This window comes from Penicillium longicatenatum, assembly GCF_028827895.1.
Source record: "Penicillium longicatenatum strain IBT 33135 chromosome Unknown contig_3_segment0_segment0, whole genome shotgun sequence".
In the NCBI taxonomy this organism is placed as follows: Eukaryota; Fungi; Ascomycota; class Eurotiomycetes; order Eurotiales; family Aspergillaceae; genus Penicillium; species Penicillium longicatenatum.
In genome coordinates, this window is record NW_026643121.1 from 454822 (window position 1) to 473495 (window position 18674).

Here is an 18674-nt window from a genome sequence, read left to right on the forward strand (position 1 = left end):
ACGCATTTGCTGTATATCAGGCAATATAGGATAGCAGAAAGTCCAACTCCTTGATTGCAACTATGATCGGGGTATTGATTTGCAAAATACAAAAAGCATCGACAAAGTCGAGCATGAGAAAAAAAAATTGATGAAAAAAAACACAATCAAGAAGTGAATACCGAGGACATAACTAGATAAGGATTGAAAATTGAAAGTCAAATCGATATCAATCTTGTCCAGCTATGCCCTCCTCTGCCTTGTATTCCCCGCACAATTACTTTTGTAAGGCTTGCATTCTCTTCCCTCGCTGACTTGGATTTGATTAGAACTATGCATTACACTTCAATCTGTGAAGGCGGCATCTCTTTCATCTCCACATCTGGGTCTTCGTAACCATTCTCATACCCATGTCCATTTCCTGGGGAGTCTTTGGGTGGAGGGGGTGGGGGGTGGTGGGGTGGGACCATTGTCATTCTCATTCTCCTTGGAGTCAACGGAATCTCTGGTGGGAGGTGACGGGGGAAGAGGAGGAGTGGACTTTTGTCGCTTGGCCGGGGATGTACTTCCATCCTGGCCCGGGGTGAGATGGTTTGGATCTTGATCTATACGATCATGACGCTTGCGTTTCAGAGATAAAGATGCATCGTCGTCCATTGGCGATGTAGCCGTGCCCGTGCCAGCAGAAGGCTCCGGCTCGTCATCGGACATCTTTGCATCTTCATCTGCGGGCGTACCATTGGTTGGGGCGACTCTGGACTTGCGCTTCTCGCGCTCCTTGTGCTTTTGCGCCGCTTTGTCGAAGAAGGAGGTGCAGAACGATGTAACAGTCTGTTGGTGCTTTTCGCTGATCTTGGTCGGATCCGAGACCTTGTTCCGCTTATAGTCGCTGTCGACGAGCTTTTTGGCTGTCTGTTGAAAAGTTAGGAGCTGAACGGTGTCTTAGGACATGGATGGACATACCTCTTTGGCGAACCGCTTCAGGTGCTCTTTCGGAATCTTATGCTTGTATTGATCGACCACGGCTTTGATATAGGGGTGGAGCTGTAATCCCGTTAGCATGCGTGTATTTAGACCATCTGATAGACATACCGTGTTCTCATAAAGCTTCTTCTGTTTGTGAATATCCATCTTCTTCCACCAGCCCTCTTCCCGCTTTTTCTTCTCTGGTCGGTCGGATGAAGGCTGAGGTGTGCCCGGGGTAACACTCTTCTGTTCGGAAGGGGTTGTCTCCTGAGTGTTCATAATCCCGTCGATGATATTCTGCAAGATTGAATTGGTCTTGTTCACCGAGGGACCAGATGCAGGGGCAGTCGGTCGATCCCATGTCACTTCTTGGGAGGCAGAGTAGTAATACACGCGGCCTTGGTCGTCCTTGGCAGTATACCATCCATCGGGCAAAGGCTGCTGTTGCTGCTGACGATTGCGTCGATTGGGTCGAGGCTGCCGATTATGAGACTCCCGTCGATTCTTCGGTTGATTTGGTTTGTGTGCCTCGGGCGATGGAGAACGGCTCGCAGATCGTGGGCGCTGCTGCTCTCGACCAGACTCGCGGCGCTCGAATTGGTTCACAGCTTGCTTGGCTTGCTCGCCCCGTTTCATACGCGGAATGCGATACCCAACCGTCAGGTTGGCCCAGCTCGCCAACAACGCCGTCGCCTTCTGGGCCACTTGCTCGTCTGCGCAATCTGTAAGCGATCGAATGGTGTCCTCGATCTTGGAGTCGATGATCTTATTCCGGGTAAGCCGGGGGAACGTATCCAGGATCTCCAAGATCTGCCGCGTCACGTTGTGATCTTCTTTCCACATGGAAAGCTGTGACTTGAGGATTTGGTAACCGTGCATTTTCACGACCCGGTTCCGCACCCGTTCATCCTCACAGCGCTGTATACGACCGAGCAGCTTGACGGCAATCCACTTCTCCTGGCATTGCATCAATGCCGCCATGACCTTAGTCACACCTTCCTCATCCAGAGACTTCGGTTGCACACTGTCCACATATTCCTCGTCGTCCTCCTCGGTCTTCTTCTTCTTCGGACGCCGGGCTACCACAGTATCCCAGCCGTCCGAATCGTCGATACCGAGGGCCTCAATCGTGGCATTCGATAACTTAGTCGCGCGCTCCGTCTGGGTCCGACCACCGATGAACCCTGTGCAGTTCGCCTCGCCACAATAGCAGGGCTGCGGATCGGCCCCATATCGGTCCACATTGTAGTTGAAGACCAGCTCCTCACCCGCCTGTACCGCGCGCTCCGCGAAAATGCCCATGCGCAATTTCTCTCCGACCACCCATTTATCGACGTAGCAATTGGGATTGCACGAGTGATTGCAGAATCGGCCCAGGTTTCCCCGTTTGGTCGCATCCACGAACTCGCCCTTGTTCAGCGACATGAAATAGAAGTGCTTGATGCCCTGCTCATCGTAATCCCGCATCCGTTTCCGAAATTGGGCCTCACCTACCACCTCGCCCACATATTCGTAGATCAACTGGTTCGGCTCCAGATTCACTTCGGCTCGTAGTCCAAATCCCTTTTTTTCTGTTTTAATGACCGATACCGGCGCATACTGTTTCTTCTGAAACCGCTGGTTCTGACAGTCGGCGCCACAACCACAGTCGCCCAGGCACTCCATCTTCGTCCATCGGTTAATGCAATCGGAATCATCACCGCATGCCAGGTTTCGACCAGATTCGGGATCTATTCCAATGGTCGTCAGTGACACGGAACCCCAGAAATTGATGGTACATGGCAATGTGAGCCCCCCCCCCCCCCCTTTTCCCTCTTACTCCGCTCTCACTTCACGATCCAGGGGGAATAGGAACTCCCGTAAAGAACCAAACGCAATAGAGAGACTTACCCCACTCCTCTGCACATTCGCACTCCATAGCATGTTCGGTGATGCCCATATATTTGTTCGCATACCAGCACTCCTCAATCTGCGTAAATGTCGCCTTCGCATCGTCGGTGCTGTCAGGCAAATGCGAGAACAGCTGCGGTGGCCTTGACACAATCTTCTGTGACGAACTCCGAGACAGCTTCGGGGGCTGACCGGGCTCCTGCTTGACGACGATGTCGCCACCGACTTTTTCCTCCATGGGATCAGATTCGGAAGGCCTATCGGGGTCGTCCTTCACAGAGTGAGTTGTCGGAGTCGAGGTCTGGCGCGGTAAAGGCGACCGGGACGTGCGCGCGGACCGGCCATTTTTCAAGGCGTCGAAGCCGTTGGGTGAATCCATAGCTGCCTTCAAGTCATGGGAGTCCGTGCCATGGGCAGACATGACTGACACGGACTACGTGGAAAGAGAGATCGAGAAGGAAGAAAATTGACAGTTGAAGGAGAGGAAAAAAGTTTCAAATTGACTGGTGATATTATCCTAACGAAACCACAGGCGCTATTCCGTGTCGCGCGCGCTCACCGCCCACGCGTAATGTTAACAACCGAGTTCACGTTGGAATCCTTTGTCTTTCTTTTTGCCTTGCAACGTCAGAGATGGGGATGAGAGATTGACGATCGAAAATCGAAAAGGATGAGGTCATGAGATTGTGGAGAGGCTGAGATTGCGGTAAGTGAATTTGTGTTTTCTATCCCACGTACGTTAATTGAGATCGCCATGGCTCGCTAGGATCGTCGGGTATCGATTAGAGAAAGCAAATGAACCCCGAACATCCGTTGCAGTGGATCATAGCACGAAGCTCTCGATGAATGATGGCAGGATTTTGAATGATTTGACGTGACAAGTTGACCCCAGGCCTCTTGTTTCATAGATAAGTCTAGCGATCAAGCCACACCGCCAGCGAAGAAGTACAGGGGACCACTTGCGTGACAATGAGTGGATAGGGATGGCAGATGGACATGGTCAAAGGAATTGTAGTCTGGGCGGGAATCGATTGGACGAGAGGAACCGTTGACAATGCTGCAGGCAAACGGTGTCTGTGCGGAAACTCAGTACGCGTACGGAGTACATATACGGAGTGCTGGTCGATGAAGATTACTGCAGACCGCATCCTGGTGATCCGGGAGCTGCGAACTATAGATCCGAACCATTGTACGGTACCGTACACACACAGGAACGGGCCCTGGCACTGTGCCCTTGGAGCATGAATCCTCCGTACGGTGAGTGGATCGAGTCTAACCATGACTGGCCTTAGCTTCAAACACAATCCATTGACCCAATGCACCGGAATAAACGCACGGTTTGGAACCGGAAAAAAGCACTTGCTTCCCGCGATGGTACCTTGGCTCTGGAACTGCCATGTATCCATACAGATCCAGGAAACAGGATGTATGTAATAGGGGTTGCCCCTCTGACTTACAGGTACTTTTGCTCTTTGGCCCCTCTTCCCGAACCTACCAATGTTTGAGCCGGGAGTTAGTGGTAATTTTAGTTTCGAAGTCTTCCAGAAGATATGAAACTTGTCCGCAGGCACTTTTCCTCTTGTTTTCCTTTCCCCCAGTCCCTGCAGCTTTCCCGGTCCAACGCGTTGTTCCTGCGCGATCCCGGCTCAAGTCCGTGTCGACCAATTCGAGCCGGGGATTGAATGGACCGCGTTTTGTTTTGCTTCGACTTCCTCTTTTCCACTGGCTGAAAAGCCTTTCTTTTCTGTCACTCCTTTTTTCTCGACGGGGAAGGATGGCCACATAAGAATTCGCCTTTCTGCTTTTCTTTCTTTGGGGGGGATTTCTTTTCTAATTTCTCTCGGGTTGCTAAAAAGTTACCACCGTGCTGGTTATTTTTTTTTTTTTCGCTCTACTGGACCCGCCATTCGCTCCGATTGAAATCGTGGGGAGGTGATCGTGTGTTTTTATTTTATATACATATATCGTTATATTTGGTTATATTGCGTTGTGCTTCCTTCTATACCATCATATCCGGGGTCAAGGAAGTCAGTGTCCCGCTTCCATGGTCTGGATATGTCGAATCCATCCGATAGGCCATGGACCGAGGAGGAGAAGGTATGAACTACATGAAATACCGACAAGAACAGGATTGACTGACCCAATGCCTTAGTATTTCCTACTCACCGAGATCCTCAAAAAGGCCGGTATCCCATCCAGTTATCTGGTTCGCATGATCAATGAGAATCGCATTTCACCCAATTGGGATCATATCCCTCTTCCGCCAGGTATCTCACCTCCCCCGGCAATCAATGACAGTAACAACGCATCTCTAATTCCTCCAATGGCACCCAGGTCGCACCATGAGTTCATGCAGAATGGCCTATGATACCATGCAAGCCCATTTCCGTTCGTATCCACCAGTTGCGACACCCGGGCCCGCCCCAGTCCAGATACCTCGTCCAGAGGGTAGGGCATCAGCACCCATAGATCCCAACCTGCGCAAAAGACCGATGTACGACAATAAACCGCGCGCCATTCAACCAAGACCACCAGGGCCACCCGCCAGCGTCGCCTCGTATAGCAGTGAAAGTGGAACCTCGGCCCAGCTCTCGCCACGACTAGAAGGAGTCCCCGGCGAGCCTCCGCGCAAACGAGGCCGCCCCAGCAAACTCGAAACAGAACGCCGTAAAGCCGCCGCCGAAGCTCGCGGGGAGACTTATCCTCCCCCGAGACGATCCGGCTCCGGCAGACTCAAGATCCCGCCGTCTCCTAATAGCCCTGTCCCACTCGCACCCTACGCACATCCCGGTCTTTCTCAGACCCATGGCCCGAATCCGGGGGGTGTGACTATTCCGTATGATCCTTCGGCTGGTCGTCCAATTGCCCCTGCGCCAGGTTTACCGGGCCCCGACGAACGCCGGGACGTCCCGACGCGCACCATGGGTCGAGAATTGCCCCAATTGCCCCGCCCCCAAGAACTGGGTCACCCTCTTCCCTCCCCACATGCGTTGCAACTAGGGCCGCCGGATGCTATTCCCCGCTTTGCGAGTAATCCTGGGACATATGGGGTCCCGGAGCGCTTCTCGCCTGATAGTAGTCGACGGGACTCGGTGACCAGTCGAGGAGATCCAACTCCAAAAGGACAGGGACCTTATGACTCACGGGCAAGTTCTACCCCTGGCGAGAACCCTCGATAGCCTCCCTGGTGATATGAATAACCTGCAACAACCGCAACTGGGACTTGATTTGACTTTGACTTTGACTTCACTTGCCACCCATTGATGCGATGTTCACGATTCCTGCGTCGACAATCCTTCTGAAACATACACCCTCGTTCCATTGACTTGACCCTCCCCAGCAACGATTCCATGAATCCATGAACAATAGAAAGCGTTCCTGTAACGCTGTTGCTTTGCGTTGACATTTCCGTCTGCGTCTGCGTTTGTTTTTGCGTTCTGTGTCTGCTAGCGTTAGCGTTTGCTCTTCAGAGACGCCGAGACTCGGCCTGTTTACTCCGATGTAAACCCGTCTCCAACGACACTCTTTCAATCCAATTCTGAATCCTAGTTCCACGCCAATCCCTGATCTTCAACTTCAACAATGACGTGTCCATGATCCACGCTCGAAGATTTCGCCTCCCCTTCATCTGCAGCTTTCTATGAACGAAACGAGTGTTATGTGATGCAGATCCAGCTGCATCGTTTTCTTTGTGTTTATGCTTCTAACCTGAAGCTTTCTTACCAATCCCTTCTTCTTTGATGCTTCTGGCTTCGGTTTGATTCTTCTCTTCTGTGCCCAGTCTAGCGTAATGTGACATGCACCCCAACTAACGAATGTCTTGCATGGCGACGGCGGCTCTTTGCTTTTGAGCCCTTCCAATTTTTTCTTGACTGCTTTCGTTCTCTTCTTGTTTGGACTTGCATTCAACTACGGATCTGCTGTGTCCTGTATTATTTAATGGGTTTTATTTCATTCCTTTCTTGCTGACTGATGATCGGCACTACTGTTCTGCTGATCCCTTTCTTTTTTTTTTTTTTCTGGGATCTATGATGAGATTCTTATGACTGACTTTTTGAGGACTTGATTTGTTGAGTTCGGATCAGATTCATATATCTCTTATACTGTCAAGGCAAATCTCCTTCTTCTTGATACGTGTTTATGGTGCATGTAAGATGTGATACATAATGTACAGTGAGCTTTTAGCTCTTTCATCAGAATCAGGGATGATCCCGATGATATCCCTTCGTCTATGTGTACGTGTTGTGTAACGATGTACTGTACTGTGCTTTGTTGATATATATATTTCCGATATCGGGGTATAGTATGCAACAAAATAGATTACACTAGAACATCGGCCAAATAGTTCAACAGTGTCGATCCCAGGGATCTCTGGAATCTCAGGAGCAAGGGGAAAAATAAAAGGAATGAATGAAAGTAAAATCAAACCAGAACTGGCTGCATATGTGTAACCTTACCAACCTCAACATCCAATAGCCTGGAAAGCGCGTTATGCACGCGAATGACCAGTTGACAGGTCCTTTATACTCATCAGGTACTCGAGGCCAATGGGAATATGCCAAAATTGTTGGGATTTTCATGTTTCTTGCCGAGCACTTTTGTTGATGCATCTTCATTCGGAATGCACGCGAGTTGATTTGATGGAGATATTTCAAAAAGCTCAGGCTTAGGGGATGCCGCTAGACCAGATTGAGGGGTAAATATGCAAATGCACCAGTTTACATGAAAAGCGGAAATACAGGGAACCGAAGCGAAGAAAGGAGGGGCAAGAAAAATATGTTCACAAGCGGTGGTGTGCTGTACATCCCCCATATCTCTATTGGGTACAAACTATTCCCCCATTTTCCCACGAGCTCGACCAAGAAGTCGTCGCAACTGAGCTCGGGAGTCTTCTCCAGTGGGAGGTTCTGGGACAGGCACTCCCGTCGCCTCAAACGACGACGCTTCGGGATCTGGATTGGATTGCGACAGGATCGATGATGAAGGTGTATTGGATCCCCGTCGCTCAGCCGGAGCCTCAGCTGCAGCCTCAGCAAGAGCCTCAGCCAGCTGTTCTTGCTCTTCTGGCGGTGGAGTCTCCTTGCTATCCGCTTCTTTCTTCTGCTCTATCTGGTTCCGAAGCAAGCTCACAGCTGCACTGAACGTTGAGGACGGGCCCTTGGCTGCTGGCGAGGTGAAAAACTTTCTGGTCCCAGTCTGCAAGTCAATCGCCTTTTCTTTGGCAAAGTTCATCACCTCATCTTTGTTCTCGATGCGTCGTGTCAGGTATACCCTCGGACCGACACCGGGGCTAGTGTGACTCGAGTTGGCATTGATCCGCTCGAGTTCCTGTCGATAAGCCGTGTCGTAAATATCGAACTCAGCTGCTCCGGGTGATTCGCTGACAATATGCACGGGACCGACCGAGTCTGCCTCCAGATCATCCCCCATGCTATCTGGCTCAGCAACAAGAGGTGCCGGATCACTTCCAATGTTGAGATCAGTGGGTTCCTGTGAAGAACCCGTGTATGTGGATGGCCCAATGTGAAGATAAGGGAACTCCTCCTCCAAGGGATCCCGCGCATGACCCCGAGTGCCTTCAACACTCCGTTTGGTAGTCGCGGAGCTGGCTCGGGATGCTGGCAGTGGGGATCCCGACTGTGATTGCCTTGCCTCATGTCCGAAACCAGCCGGGGACCTACCACTGCGTATTGACCCGGAATCTCTCCGTTCTGGCTCAAAGACCCCACTGGGTCGTTTGCTACCAACAGGGCTATGACATGGTCGAGACGAGCTCGCTGAATCGCTTGTCCATGAGTTGTCTCGACGATCTGGCCCAGCAAGTATAGGGTGTCGCCCTAGAACCTTCCGGAGACCTCCTGACCCGTGGCCAGATGAAACACTTTCATCCAGTCCGACGGCCGGAAACTCGTCATCCGGATCCATTTCCATAGGTGGCTCGACAAAGTGGGCTTCATGATCTCCACCAAGAATACTTTGCATAGCAGGGGCGGCTTTGTTTGGATCAACCAAACGCTTGAAGTTCTTGACAGCTTTCATCTACAGGCTTGATTAGGAAACATCACACCAGATTGGACCGAAGAAACATACCAGTGTCATGACATGTCCTATACTTTTAGTGATGGCGGCATTCATTTCCTCCTCGGTTGGCGGCTCAACATTATGAGCTGTATTTTCTTCTTCGGACAGAAGAGGGTCGACTCCATTCATTGTTACCCAGGGGTGTTCCTGCAGATATGTGAGAATAATCCAAAAACCAGATCGTGGCACTCACCCGCAAACCAGGCATGTCAATTCGCTTTGATGGGTCCTTCTCTAAGAGACGGTTCATCAAGTCCGTGAAACGCTCGTCCGACTCATCCTCGCATATCACCGGGTCGCTTCTGATGCTCTCATACAGTTCAAAAATGCTTGCTTTCTCGAAAGGCAACTTCCCGTATCTCAGACAATAAAGAGTCACGCCCATAGACCAGATATCCGTTGCCTTTCCCGAGACATCGCCGTGCTTCACCACGCATAACTCAGGTGGCAGAAACGCAGGAGAGCCAGCAGACTTGGCCGTGTACATGTCCGAGTCCTTTGCAAACATTTCCGAAACACCAAAATCGACCACCTTGAGCACGTCGTCACTGGTAACTAGACAATTGTCCGGTTTGATGTCGCGGTGCACAATGCCCTGCGCGTGCAAATATTCAATTCCCAAAATTAAATCGCGGAACCAGCATCGACAGAGCTCGTCGTCATATGGGTCACACCGTTCCTCCAAGCCAACTTTCATCACAACGCCCTTCTTGCACATTTCCATGACCATATAGAGAGAGTCTTCGGTCGGATCGTCCAACACTTCAATCAGCGATACCAAGTTGTTGTGATTCAACTTCTTCATGATCGCAATCTCCTCCTTAATCAGATAAAGCGGGTTTTTCGCATTCTCGTTGTCGTCTTCAGACGGATTGCGGTGCAATGGCGAATTGGGTAGATTCAGACCGGTGCCATGTCGCCGTGGCCCTCGTGGTCGTCGCAGCATATGCGATTGTGCACGTTTCCTAAGTCGGGATTTGGAAAACTCTTTCACTGCCTTTGCGCATATTATCAGCACTCATTCTGGTATAAATTGGCTTTCATCCGGCTTCTCAACGAGTTGCGATCGCAGAGTGCGTACATATTCATTTCCATACTGGTCAGCCGCCAAATGGACCGCGCCAAAGGATCCTCGTCCAATTTCTTGCTTGATAAGGTATTGATTGATATGGTGTTCAGCTGTGCCGTCATCCTGGCTTGTCGTATATTGGGAGCGAGCGTCCAGCGTTTCCTAACCGTAACACGGTCAGTCTCGCCGAATCTGTCACGCTTCAAGAACCCGTAACACCAACCTTCACTGGACGCCTTGTTCGGGGGTTTCGTCGCCGATGCCGATCAAGGCTCTCGTAAGATGCAGCAGAACTGAATTAAATGGCAACATGGGTCAGTCTTCTATCCCAAACTAAGGGACAATGGCTTTTTTTTTTCTGTCTTTGGAGCTTACTCGACTCGTGTTGGGGGTGGCGGTGGGTCTCCCGACTCAACGCCTGGTGAGTCCACACCAGGCTCCGCGGAGATCTCATAGGGAGTCTCAGGACAATCGTCCATTGCGGAAGATGTTTTGACAAAATGGAGGGAGAAGCAAACGGCGAAAAGATGTGGGGTAGAAGAGGGGAGAGAGAGCGGGGGTTGAGATAACGCGTGATGCAGTGCAGTCAGCCTTACGATAAAGCTTTAATTTTAACCAGCAATATCAAAGAAAGAGCTATCTAGAGAGTGTACAAGCCCTAACTTAGGTGACACTAGACTAGAACAGACCTCCAGGTCTCTCACGCCTTCCCTGAAATAGGCAGCGTCGTTACCTCGTTATCGATAAGTGTCTGGTTAAGCTTCACCGCCCTGGTCCCCTGAACATCAACAACCTTTGGCCCCCAGTGCTATCTTTCCCCATGCTGAAGCCGCCATGACTGTCTATTCCTTCTACATCTTTGACCGCCATGGTAAGTGCCATGTGGCCCTGACGAATAGCCATCTTTGGGCTAACTCACTGATACCGTTTAGCGGAATGTATCTACAAACGTCGTTGGCTTCCGCGCCCGACATCCATCGCGGGCAAGCCTCAGCCCCAGGGTGGACCAACAGGGCTTGGTCAGACAGTGCGAGCAAGCGATGATGATGCGAAATTGGTCTTCGGTACCGTTTTCTCGCTGCGGAACATGGTACGCAAGCTAGGAGGCGAAGATGACAAGTATGGAACAACCTCAGCATTGCGATTGCGGACTTCCGAACCCCGAACGCTAATGGCGAGTGCAATAGCTTCATCTCCTACACCACCAACCAGTACAAGCTGCACTACTACGAAACTCCGACCAACATCAAGTTTGTCATGTTGACGGACCTCAAAAGTCCCAGCATGCGCATCGCCCTGCAGCAGATCTACATCAATCTGTTTGTCGAATACGGTTCGTAAGACCCGGCGAACCTCAACTGTGTCGCACAACCTCTCTGACTTGAATCTGAAATAGTGGTTAAGAATCCGTTGTCTCCGGTCGAGCACCCTGGCGGCGTAGGCGTCAATAATGAGCTATTTGAGGAATCATTAGAACAATTTGTGGTATGTTGCATCGCATCATAAATTCCATCCTGCCCTTGTGTTGTTGACTTGTTTTCTGATCTGCTAGCAGACTCGGGTTCTGGCGTGATCAAGCGATTCTCAGCCCCGGCAGTTCCATGCTGCCAGTCTAGACACTGAGGGACCGATGTTGCACCATGGGTTCCAAGTTGGGCCAGCCTTACTATATGACGGTCCCCCACCGATGCCTTTTTTTTCTGGAGGATTCGGAGCCGAACAACAGACAACGCACACCGCAATCTCATGAAGGGATCATTGTGGTTTCATAGGTATCTGCAAGGACGGCATACCCAGCAATAAGAGCCCCATACCACCTTTTTCCTTCCCGTCGTCGTGGCTGCCACTCAGTGCGCCTGGCTCCCCACGTGGCGCGCACGCGCCAACGGCCGATGGCTGGATCAGCGATAGTCACCCCGCGCAAGCCTGCGAATGGCTATAGCTCGCGTTTTATGATCATGGAGGAAGACAATCCCAGACAGGGCGGGATAAATCGGAAGTCTACTCGGTTCGATTGACACCATTATCATTGTTAATGACAACAATGCATCAGAATACCCGGAGCCGTTAATGGTCAACGACCAAATCTATAATTATCCCAGCAACTCGGTAAATTCTAGGTGGGTTTAGCTTAAAGCAGTTTGAACCTTTTTCTCCTCCCGCACTCCCGAGAGTTACCAATGTCTAGCTGCACAACGTAAAAAACCGTAGTGTCAGGGCTAGCCAATCACGGCGGTCCAATGTCTCAATTGCCCATGTTGCCAAGCAAAAGATAAAGCAGGCTCCTTGAAATCCGGCCCATGGCCCATGCACGGATTGACGGCTATCAGAGCCCTTGGTAGAAACACATGTTCGGTGTGAAACAAAGAGACTCGGGAATCGAGATTCGGCGGTATGCAGTAGACGCTGGGATCTCAATACCCAAAGATGATAGAGCAGAGAAAACGGTCTAGGCCAAGATTAGTCCTCCTTATTATTATAGGTGGCTAGATTAATGCATGCGCATCCTATGATTATGGCTGTATTACCTCTGATATTACATGTACATGCGTGCGCCATTAAACCTTCCAATAACCGGATCCTATTCCGCAGAGACTATCTTGGGTAATACAACGTAGGGCAAAATGGAAAAAAAACCCAACAAATTAAAAACTAAAAATTTAAGTACAGAAAAAGCAATAACAAGTACGGCTCGGAGCTTCTGCACATGCATGCAGGCCGAGCTGAGCTCAAGTTATCTAAAGCTTGCTCTTCGCATTCAATTCAGCCCACGGACAATCCCGACCTGCATGTTACCTTTGTCCTACCGGATTGATAATCATAATTACCTATACATGTTGGCCTGGTTTCGCGTCCTTTCTCTGCTAGTGCTATGCGTTATTAGGGCACTAATTTCAAAATTTAGGTAATTCCTTCATGTATCAGACACCGGATCCAAGCTAAGGCCCCTCAGTCTTTTGGCTTTTTTTTGGCTGACTTTTTTTTTTCTAATTTTGTCTTTATTTAGTTTTGTCTGTCTAAACTGGCGGTCAGCATTGTTTGGCGTGGTCCGGTGGAAAAAGCTTTGGCTTGGGGTTTGAACCCGGAGCTACGGCGTGTCATCCGCGCTTGTGGATAGTGGGGTTATGAGGGGCTGTCGTGTGCGAATTCTATGATCGAAATTGAAAATGGGGTCGAGGTGATCTGGGATTGTGACATAGACTCGATATACACAGTCGATCCGGTGAAGGTCTAACATATAGCACACATATCGATCCCATCTATTCGGTGTAATGATTTTCTATACTGGCTCTATAACGTGCACAATAAAGGTCGGAAGAAGAAGGTGACAATAATATGTACGGGGCTATTTACCATAAAGAGAAATACAGGAGATGAAAAGGCGGATATAGCCCCTCCTGAGGCAGCTGATTGGAGAGACGAAAATGCCTCGTAGTATGCCGGCCAGTGGAGAGAGAGAGTATGTACAGTTCTCTGTCGCATGTGCATATTCGGTTATAGAAGACCGAGGTTTGGTTAAAACTAAAACTTCGATGCGCAACTCTCGTATCCTTCTATCCGTAATCCTTTGCCATGTAGGTCAACCTTTTGGAAAGGTCACGAATCTTGGAATTTGGTGGACAACCACTTGACCTGAGACTGCTTTACCCGCAACCCCACTCGACAATACTGTATTACTGGTTTCTTTATAGGTAAATAGACGGTGAAGCTCCTCACAAATCAAGCTCGATCGCATACTCGTGCTGTCCTGATAGGCTCCAATTTATCACTCACACGGTCTTTGCTCCTACATCTGCTTTCTTTTTTTCGTGTTTTACTTTCTGTTTCTCTCCCCTCGTTGGACGGCTTTGCACGTACACTCTTGTGGACTCCCGACCCTAGATGCCGTCATCCAACCCGGATGACGCTACGAGATAGAGGGGGCGCCCAAGCTAGCTTACACTTCGTCTTGATGACTCCATCGCACAGGGACCCCACGCGGACCTTCCTGTGAGTAACCCGATGAGGAGATGTGCATAGTTTTGACCCCGTCACGTAGCGATCTGCCGGCAATGTGTGAGGGAAAGCGGGCGACCATTGTTTGAAGAGGATTCGGATGATTCGCGGGGTGAAGATGTTGGAAAGCCATCGGTGATCCATAGATGATCAGTGGAAATGTACAAAAATGAGATTGGTCCCCCATTTCCCTGAGGGGAAGTCTTGGCTTAATTCTACTGGATATCATTTCTCTTGTAGGAACCAATACTGCTTTGTGCTGTGTGAGTGCAAACTTGAGACGCATTATGTACTTGCCTTGGACGGAGTACATCTGTGCTAGCCCGGGCGTATCGTCTAGCTTTCATCGTCCACCTACAATCCCTTCGTGGTGTAATCGATCATGGGGAAAGGCGCTTAGACGGTGCATTGTCCCGTGGGGTAATGGCTAATGACTTTCGGAACCAAAAACATAATTACTTCGCCATCGGACCTGTACCCCTCAAACCCAATAAAAAGTAACAAGTGGCCATGCTAGCGCCACAACACACACCCAGCGCATCGGCTCTTGTTGCTGGTGCGGGGCCACGATCGAATCATCGTTGAGGATGCTCATTATGCACAGGAGCTGCACAGCCTCACTCGCCTCAACTTTACGATGAGAAAGCTACTGGATTCGAGGAAGCCTAGGATAGCCGAGCTTGTTCAACCCCCTCATTTATTTACTCTACTTCGACGTCAGAAATATGGAAAAACCGGGGAGGTTACGTGGTTTCTTTTTCGTGGCTAATCAGGGGGGAACGTCATCGGAGCGGATCGGCTTGGTAATTTCGGGCCTGGCGAATTGCTTAATCTTTCTTAGCTGCGAACACGGAAGCAGACCCAGTGTCGGATCCTTGGATCAGCCGGTTCCCTGTAGGAAGCCGGAAGGCGGAAGGAAAATAAAATCTCTCAAGTACTGAGGACCTGAATCCACACCACTAGGGCAGGAGGGCATGCGCCACTTGTGGTACTCGGTACCAGGAATGTACTTGGGGTATTGCATGATGCTACCGCACCATTTGGGGATCTGTAAGGGAATCTCCTAGAAGGATGAACACTTCAGGATTACTCTTATTCGAAAGCCCTAATTTATTTAATATGGGAAGGAAAGAATCATTGGGAAAGTGCTTAGTTAAGGCTGACATGGTAATTAAATTACGCGGTAATTACCACGGTTGCGTCCACCAGAGATTTTTCATGTAGGACTCTGCTAGAATCAGCCTTAATAATCCCGCGAAAATGAAAAAAGTGGAAATTCCAACCCCGTAAATCGTTACAATTCATATACACAGAAACCGTTTCCCCGTGGTATTTCAATGTGCTCCCTCCCGTAGCATCGCCAATTTTAACCCACGTCTCTGCCACTTTTTTTCTTTTTTTCTTTCTCTTTCTTTTATTTCTCTGTTCAATCTCTTATATGTGACACCTACCCTCCATAGGGCTGGTTCTGGCTCCAGTGCCATTCTCTGAGTTTTACTTATATCATCTCTCGCGTTTCCCAAACGTGAACTGGTTAACTGGCGTCACTTCCCTGCCTCAGGCCGCACTTCCAGGCCAGCTACCGCTTTTTTTCCCGCCGCCCACCGACGCCTGTTTCGATTGCTCTCTCTCCCTTCTGCCTTCTGAAAAGGAACCGACTTGATAAATTCAGTCAGAGCTTGCACTTTTGCGCAGCTAGGCCGCGTTGCGAGCTCCGCTCGTCTCCCACATCCTCTCCGGGGACGACGTGATTCTTATAACCTCGACATCTACAACCTCTCTTTCGCCTTCCCCCCAAAAATTCATCGCACATGACTCCAGTTCCTCCCTCACCTGTTCCGTCTGCAGTCTCCTCTACCGCGAACTCTCAACATTCACATGACCCCCGGGATGGAGAACCTTCGGTAACACGCCCTCTAGCGGGCATGCATCTGTCCGCGGCGAACGGGGAAGCCCTCCCTCCACCGGCATCCCCTGCCCCGAAACCTCAGAAGCCAAAAATGTCTTCTCGTATTTCTCGCATGTTTTCCACGACGGGCAAACAAACACCCACTCTTCAAGACAAACACGATGCCCATCGTGATCTATCCGACAGCAGCTTGGACAGCGTCCAGCCACCACCCAGTACCAAAGAAAAACCAACCTCAAAACCGACGACCCCAGCCAACTCCAGACCTCCCTCACGTACTCCTTCTCGCCAACCGTCTCTCAGAAATGAACCCATTGAGGAAAAGAAGAAGAAGACGACCAGCGGCAAGGAACAGAAAGATGGCGTTCCCCCGCATAAGCGTTTCGAGATCCTCTCTGAAGCTCTCGGTAACCACTCCCATCACCTCCGGAGTGCCCGACGACAGGAAAAATTGACCGACCTGCTCCGGGACATGCTAGGTGGTGGACGCAAGAAGGGTGGAGATGATCACCAGGTTGATGAGCAGCAGCTCTCTCTCATGTCGACTTGGATCGACCAGTTTAAAACCGAGCGGGACAAGCTGGCCCTCGACAAGAAGGGTGGCCCCAATGCCACGGCATCCCTGGTAGACAAATACGGGAAATGCCAGGAGATCGTTGGCCGCGGCGCCTTCGGTATTGTCCGGATCTCGCACAAGGTTGACCCGCAGGATTCCAAGTGTGAGCAGCTGTATGCTGTCAAGGAGTTCCGCCGTCGGCCCCAGGAAACCGCCAAAAAATACCAGAAGAGACTCACATCGGAATTCTGTATCTCTTCGTCCCTCCGGCATCCAAATGTCATCCACACCCTCGACCTTCTACAAGACGCCAAGGGCGATTACTGTGAGGTGATGGAATTCTGTGCCGGTGGCGACCTCTACACACTGGTCCTTTCGGCTGGAAAGCTCGAAGTGGCCGAAGCTGACTGCTTCTTCAAGCAGCTGATGCGCGGTGTTGAGTATATGCACGAGATGGGCGTTGCCCACCGTGATCTCAAGCCCGAAAACCTGCTCCTGACTACACACGGTGCACTTAAGATCACTGATTTTGGCAACGGCGAATGTTTCCGTATGGCCTGGGAAAAGGAAGCCCACATGACCGCTGGTCTCTGTGGATCTGCTCCCTACATCGCGCCTGAGGAATACGTCGAAAAGGAGTTTGATCCTCGCGCAGTCGATCTGTGGGCTACCGGAGTAATCTACATGGCCATGCGCACGGGACGTCATCTTTGGCGTGTGGCTCGCAAGGAGGAAGATGAATTCTACCAGCGGTACTTGGAGGGACGCAAGCACGAAGATGGTTATGCGCCCATTGAGACGCTGCATCGGGTAAGCCTTATAATATGATTTCTAGTTGGATCATCCTCCTAACAAGCTCTCTGCAGGCCCGTTGCCGCAACGTGATCTACTCCATTTTGGACCCGAATCCTTCTCGCCGTATCAATGCCTCTCAGGTTCTCAAGTCCGAGTGGGTTCGGCAGATCAAACTGTGCAAGGCAGGCGAGGAAGGGTTCTAAGAGGTTCGCAAACCTTTGATTCTTTTTGGGGAAAAAGGGGGCTTTGTTGATTTATGTAACCCTTCCCTTATACGAGCATCTCAGGGTGGTTCTTTCTTTTGTGTTTTAGACCCTTCCAAGGAAAAGGCGGTCTTCGTCCTTTTGAATGCTCCTCATAGACAGGAGGCCCTTTTTGTTCTTTCGGTCACTTGATCCGGCGCATTGATATATCCTTTTCAGCAAGTTCGTTGATTAGCTTTTTTTTTTTTCTGTTTATGGACGTCATGTTTTTCACGTCAAATGCAACGAAGAGTCATGACTTTCTTTTTCCCTTATACCTCTCGAGTCGGCATGATATAACAGATATCGAGATGACGGCGTTTTGTGATTTTTTTTTTTTTGGGGTTCTCTCTCCCTGTGTTTCTGTCTCACTCTTTTCTGGACTTGTATTTTTATGATGATCGGCTCAACTGTTGGAAGATTCCTACGCGATCCCAACCGAAGCTATGAGGATGTCTTTGTTGTCAACACGCCCTATACCAGATGGACCTGTACATAGCAAACCCCAATGTGGAATTCATGAAATACTACAAACCTTCTTTACTACACAATTGCTTAGAAATCAGTCCGCCGTATGACCTCGTACAAATCAGGCGGCCTGGAGTGGGCGTTCGTGTCTTAGGTTGATGACATCAGGTTACAGAAGTGGCACCAGGGCCCATGTCAGGTCCACAGCCACTTGAATCTTACGATGGAACAGTCTACATCCGGTTGTACTCGGCCTGTATCTATACGGACTGTATGATACCCTCCAAGTTTCTTGTTTACCGGAGTTTATACTTGAGCAGGGAAACCTTTCAGCCTTCAATTTCCGCCCCGACCCCAATCTATTCTAAGTGATCGACAGCCTTATCAGAGCTGATGCAATAATGCGCCCCCAGCACCTTGAGTATCTGAATTGTCTGCCCCAATACCACGTTTTCACTTGAAAATGCGACTTGAATGTTCGTTTCGACTATTGTCTTGGCGCATCTCAACAGTCTTTAGGCATCTGCATTTCCTCCTCGGCGCCGGCGGATATGGCAATGCAGAAGCGCTGTAATCCTTCAGCCTTACTGTACACTAAGTTCGGTTCATGCGGTGTATCCTACGTTTTATAAAATACATCCAATAGACGATTCACACTGCTAATTGCCAAGACATTAAACACTTACCTCCTCAGCCCTGTCTTCAGAGCAAATTCTATATTCA

General features: G+C 50.1%; 5 protein-coding genes across 5 annotated transcripts; 3 read left to right on the forward strand and 2 right to left on the reverse strand.

Moving 5' to 3' along the window:
* Nucleotides 1-381: 381 nt before the first annotated feature.
* set2 (SET and WW domain protein) lies at nucleotides 382-3256 on the reverse strand (the record flags this gene model as incomplete). The annotated part of the gene is made up of 3 exons (XM_057115952.1): nucleotides 382-891; nucleotides 943-2675; nucleotides 2836-3256. 3 exons carry the CDS (start codon nucleotides 3254-3256, stop codon nucleotides 382-384), a joined length of 2664 nt encoding a protein of 887 aa, XP_056971835.1.
* Nucleotides 3257-4890: 1634 nt separating this feature from the next.
* Nucleotides 4891-6014, forward strand: N7484_005534 (putative AT DNA binding protein; the record flags this gene model as incomplete). Its single annotated transcript, XM_057115953.1, has 3 exons — nucleotides 4891-4932; nucleotides 4988-5102; nucleotides 5170-6014. 3 exons carry the CDS (start codon nucleotides 4891-4893, stop codon nucleotides 6012-6014), a joined length of 1002 nt encoding a protein of 333 aa, XP_056971836.1.
* Nucleotides 6015-7665: 1651 nt separating this feature from the next.
* Nucleotides 7666-10464, reverse strand: N7484_005535 (serine/threonine-protein kinase; the record flags this gene model as incomplete). The annotated part of the gene is made up of 6 exons (XM_057115954.1): nucleotides 7666-8874; nucleotides 8926-9063; nucleotides 9110-9913; nucleotides 9998-10147; nucleotides 10209-10278; nucleotides 10361-10464. 6 exons carry the CDS (start codon nucleotides 10462-10464, stop codon nucleotides 7666-7668), a joined length of 2475 nt encoding a protein of 824 aa, XP_056971837.1.
* A 355-nt stretch (nucleotides 10465-10819) lies between these two features.
* On the forward strand, nucleotides 10820-11558 carry N7484_005536 (TRAPP subunit BET5; the record flags this gene model as incomplete). Its single annotated transcript, XM_057115955.1, has 5 exons — nucleotides 10820-10856; nucleotides 10918-11104; nucleotides 11173-11318; nucleotides 11382-11470; nucleotides 11538-11558. The coding sequence occupies 5 exons, from the start codon at nucleotides 10820-10822 to the stop codon at nucleotides 11556-11558; spliced, it is 480 nt and encodes a 159-aa protein (XP_056971838.1).
* A 4234-nt stretch (nucleotides 11559-15792) lies between these two features.
* Nucleotides 15793-17444, forward strand: N7484_005537 (serine/threonine protein kinase SAT4; the record flags this gene model as incomplete). The annotated part of the gene is made up of 2 exons (XM_057115956.1): nucleotides 15793-17256; nucleotides 17313-17444. 2 exons carry the CDS (start codon nucleotides 15793-15795, stop codon nucleotides 17442-17444), a joined length of 1596 nt encoding a protein of 531 aa, XP_056971839.1.
* Between the last annotated feature and the right edge of the window lie 1230 nt (nucleotides 17445-18674).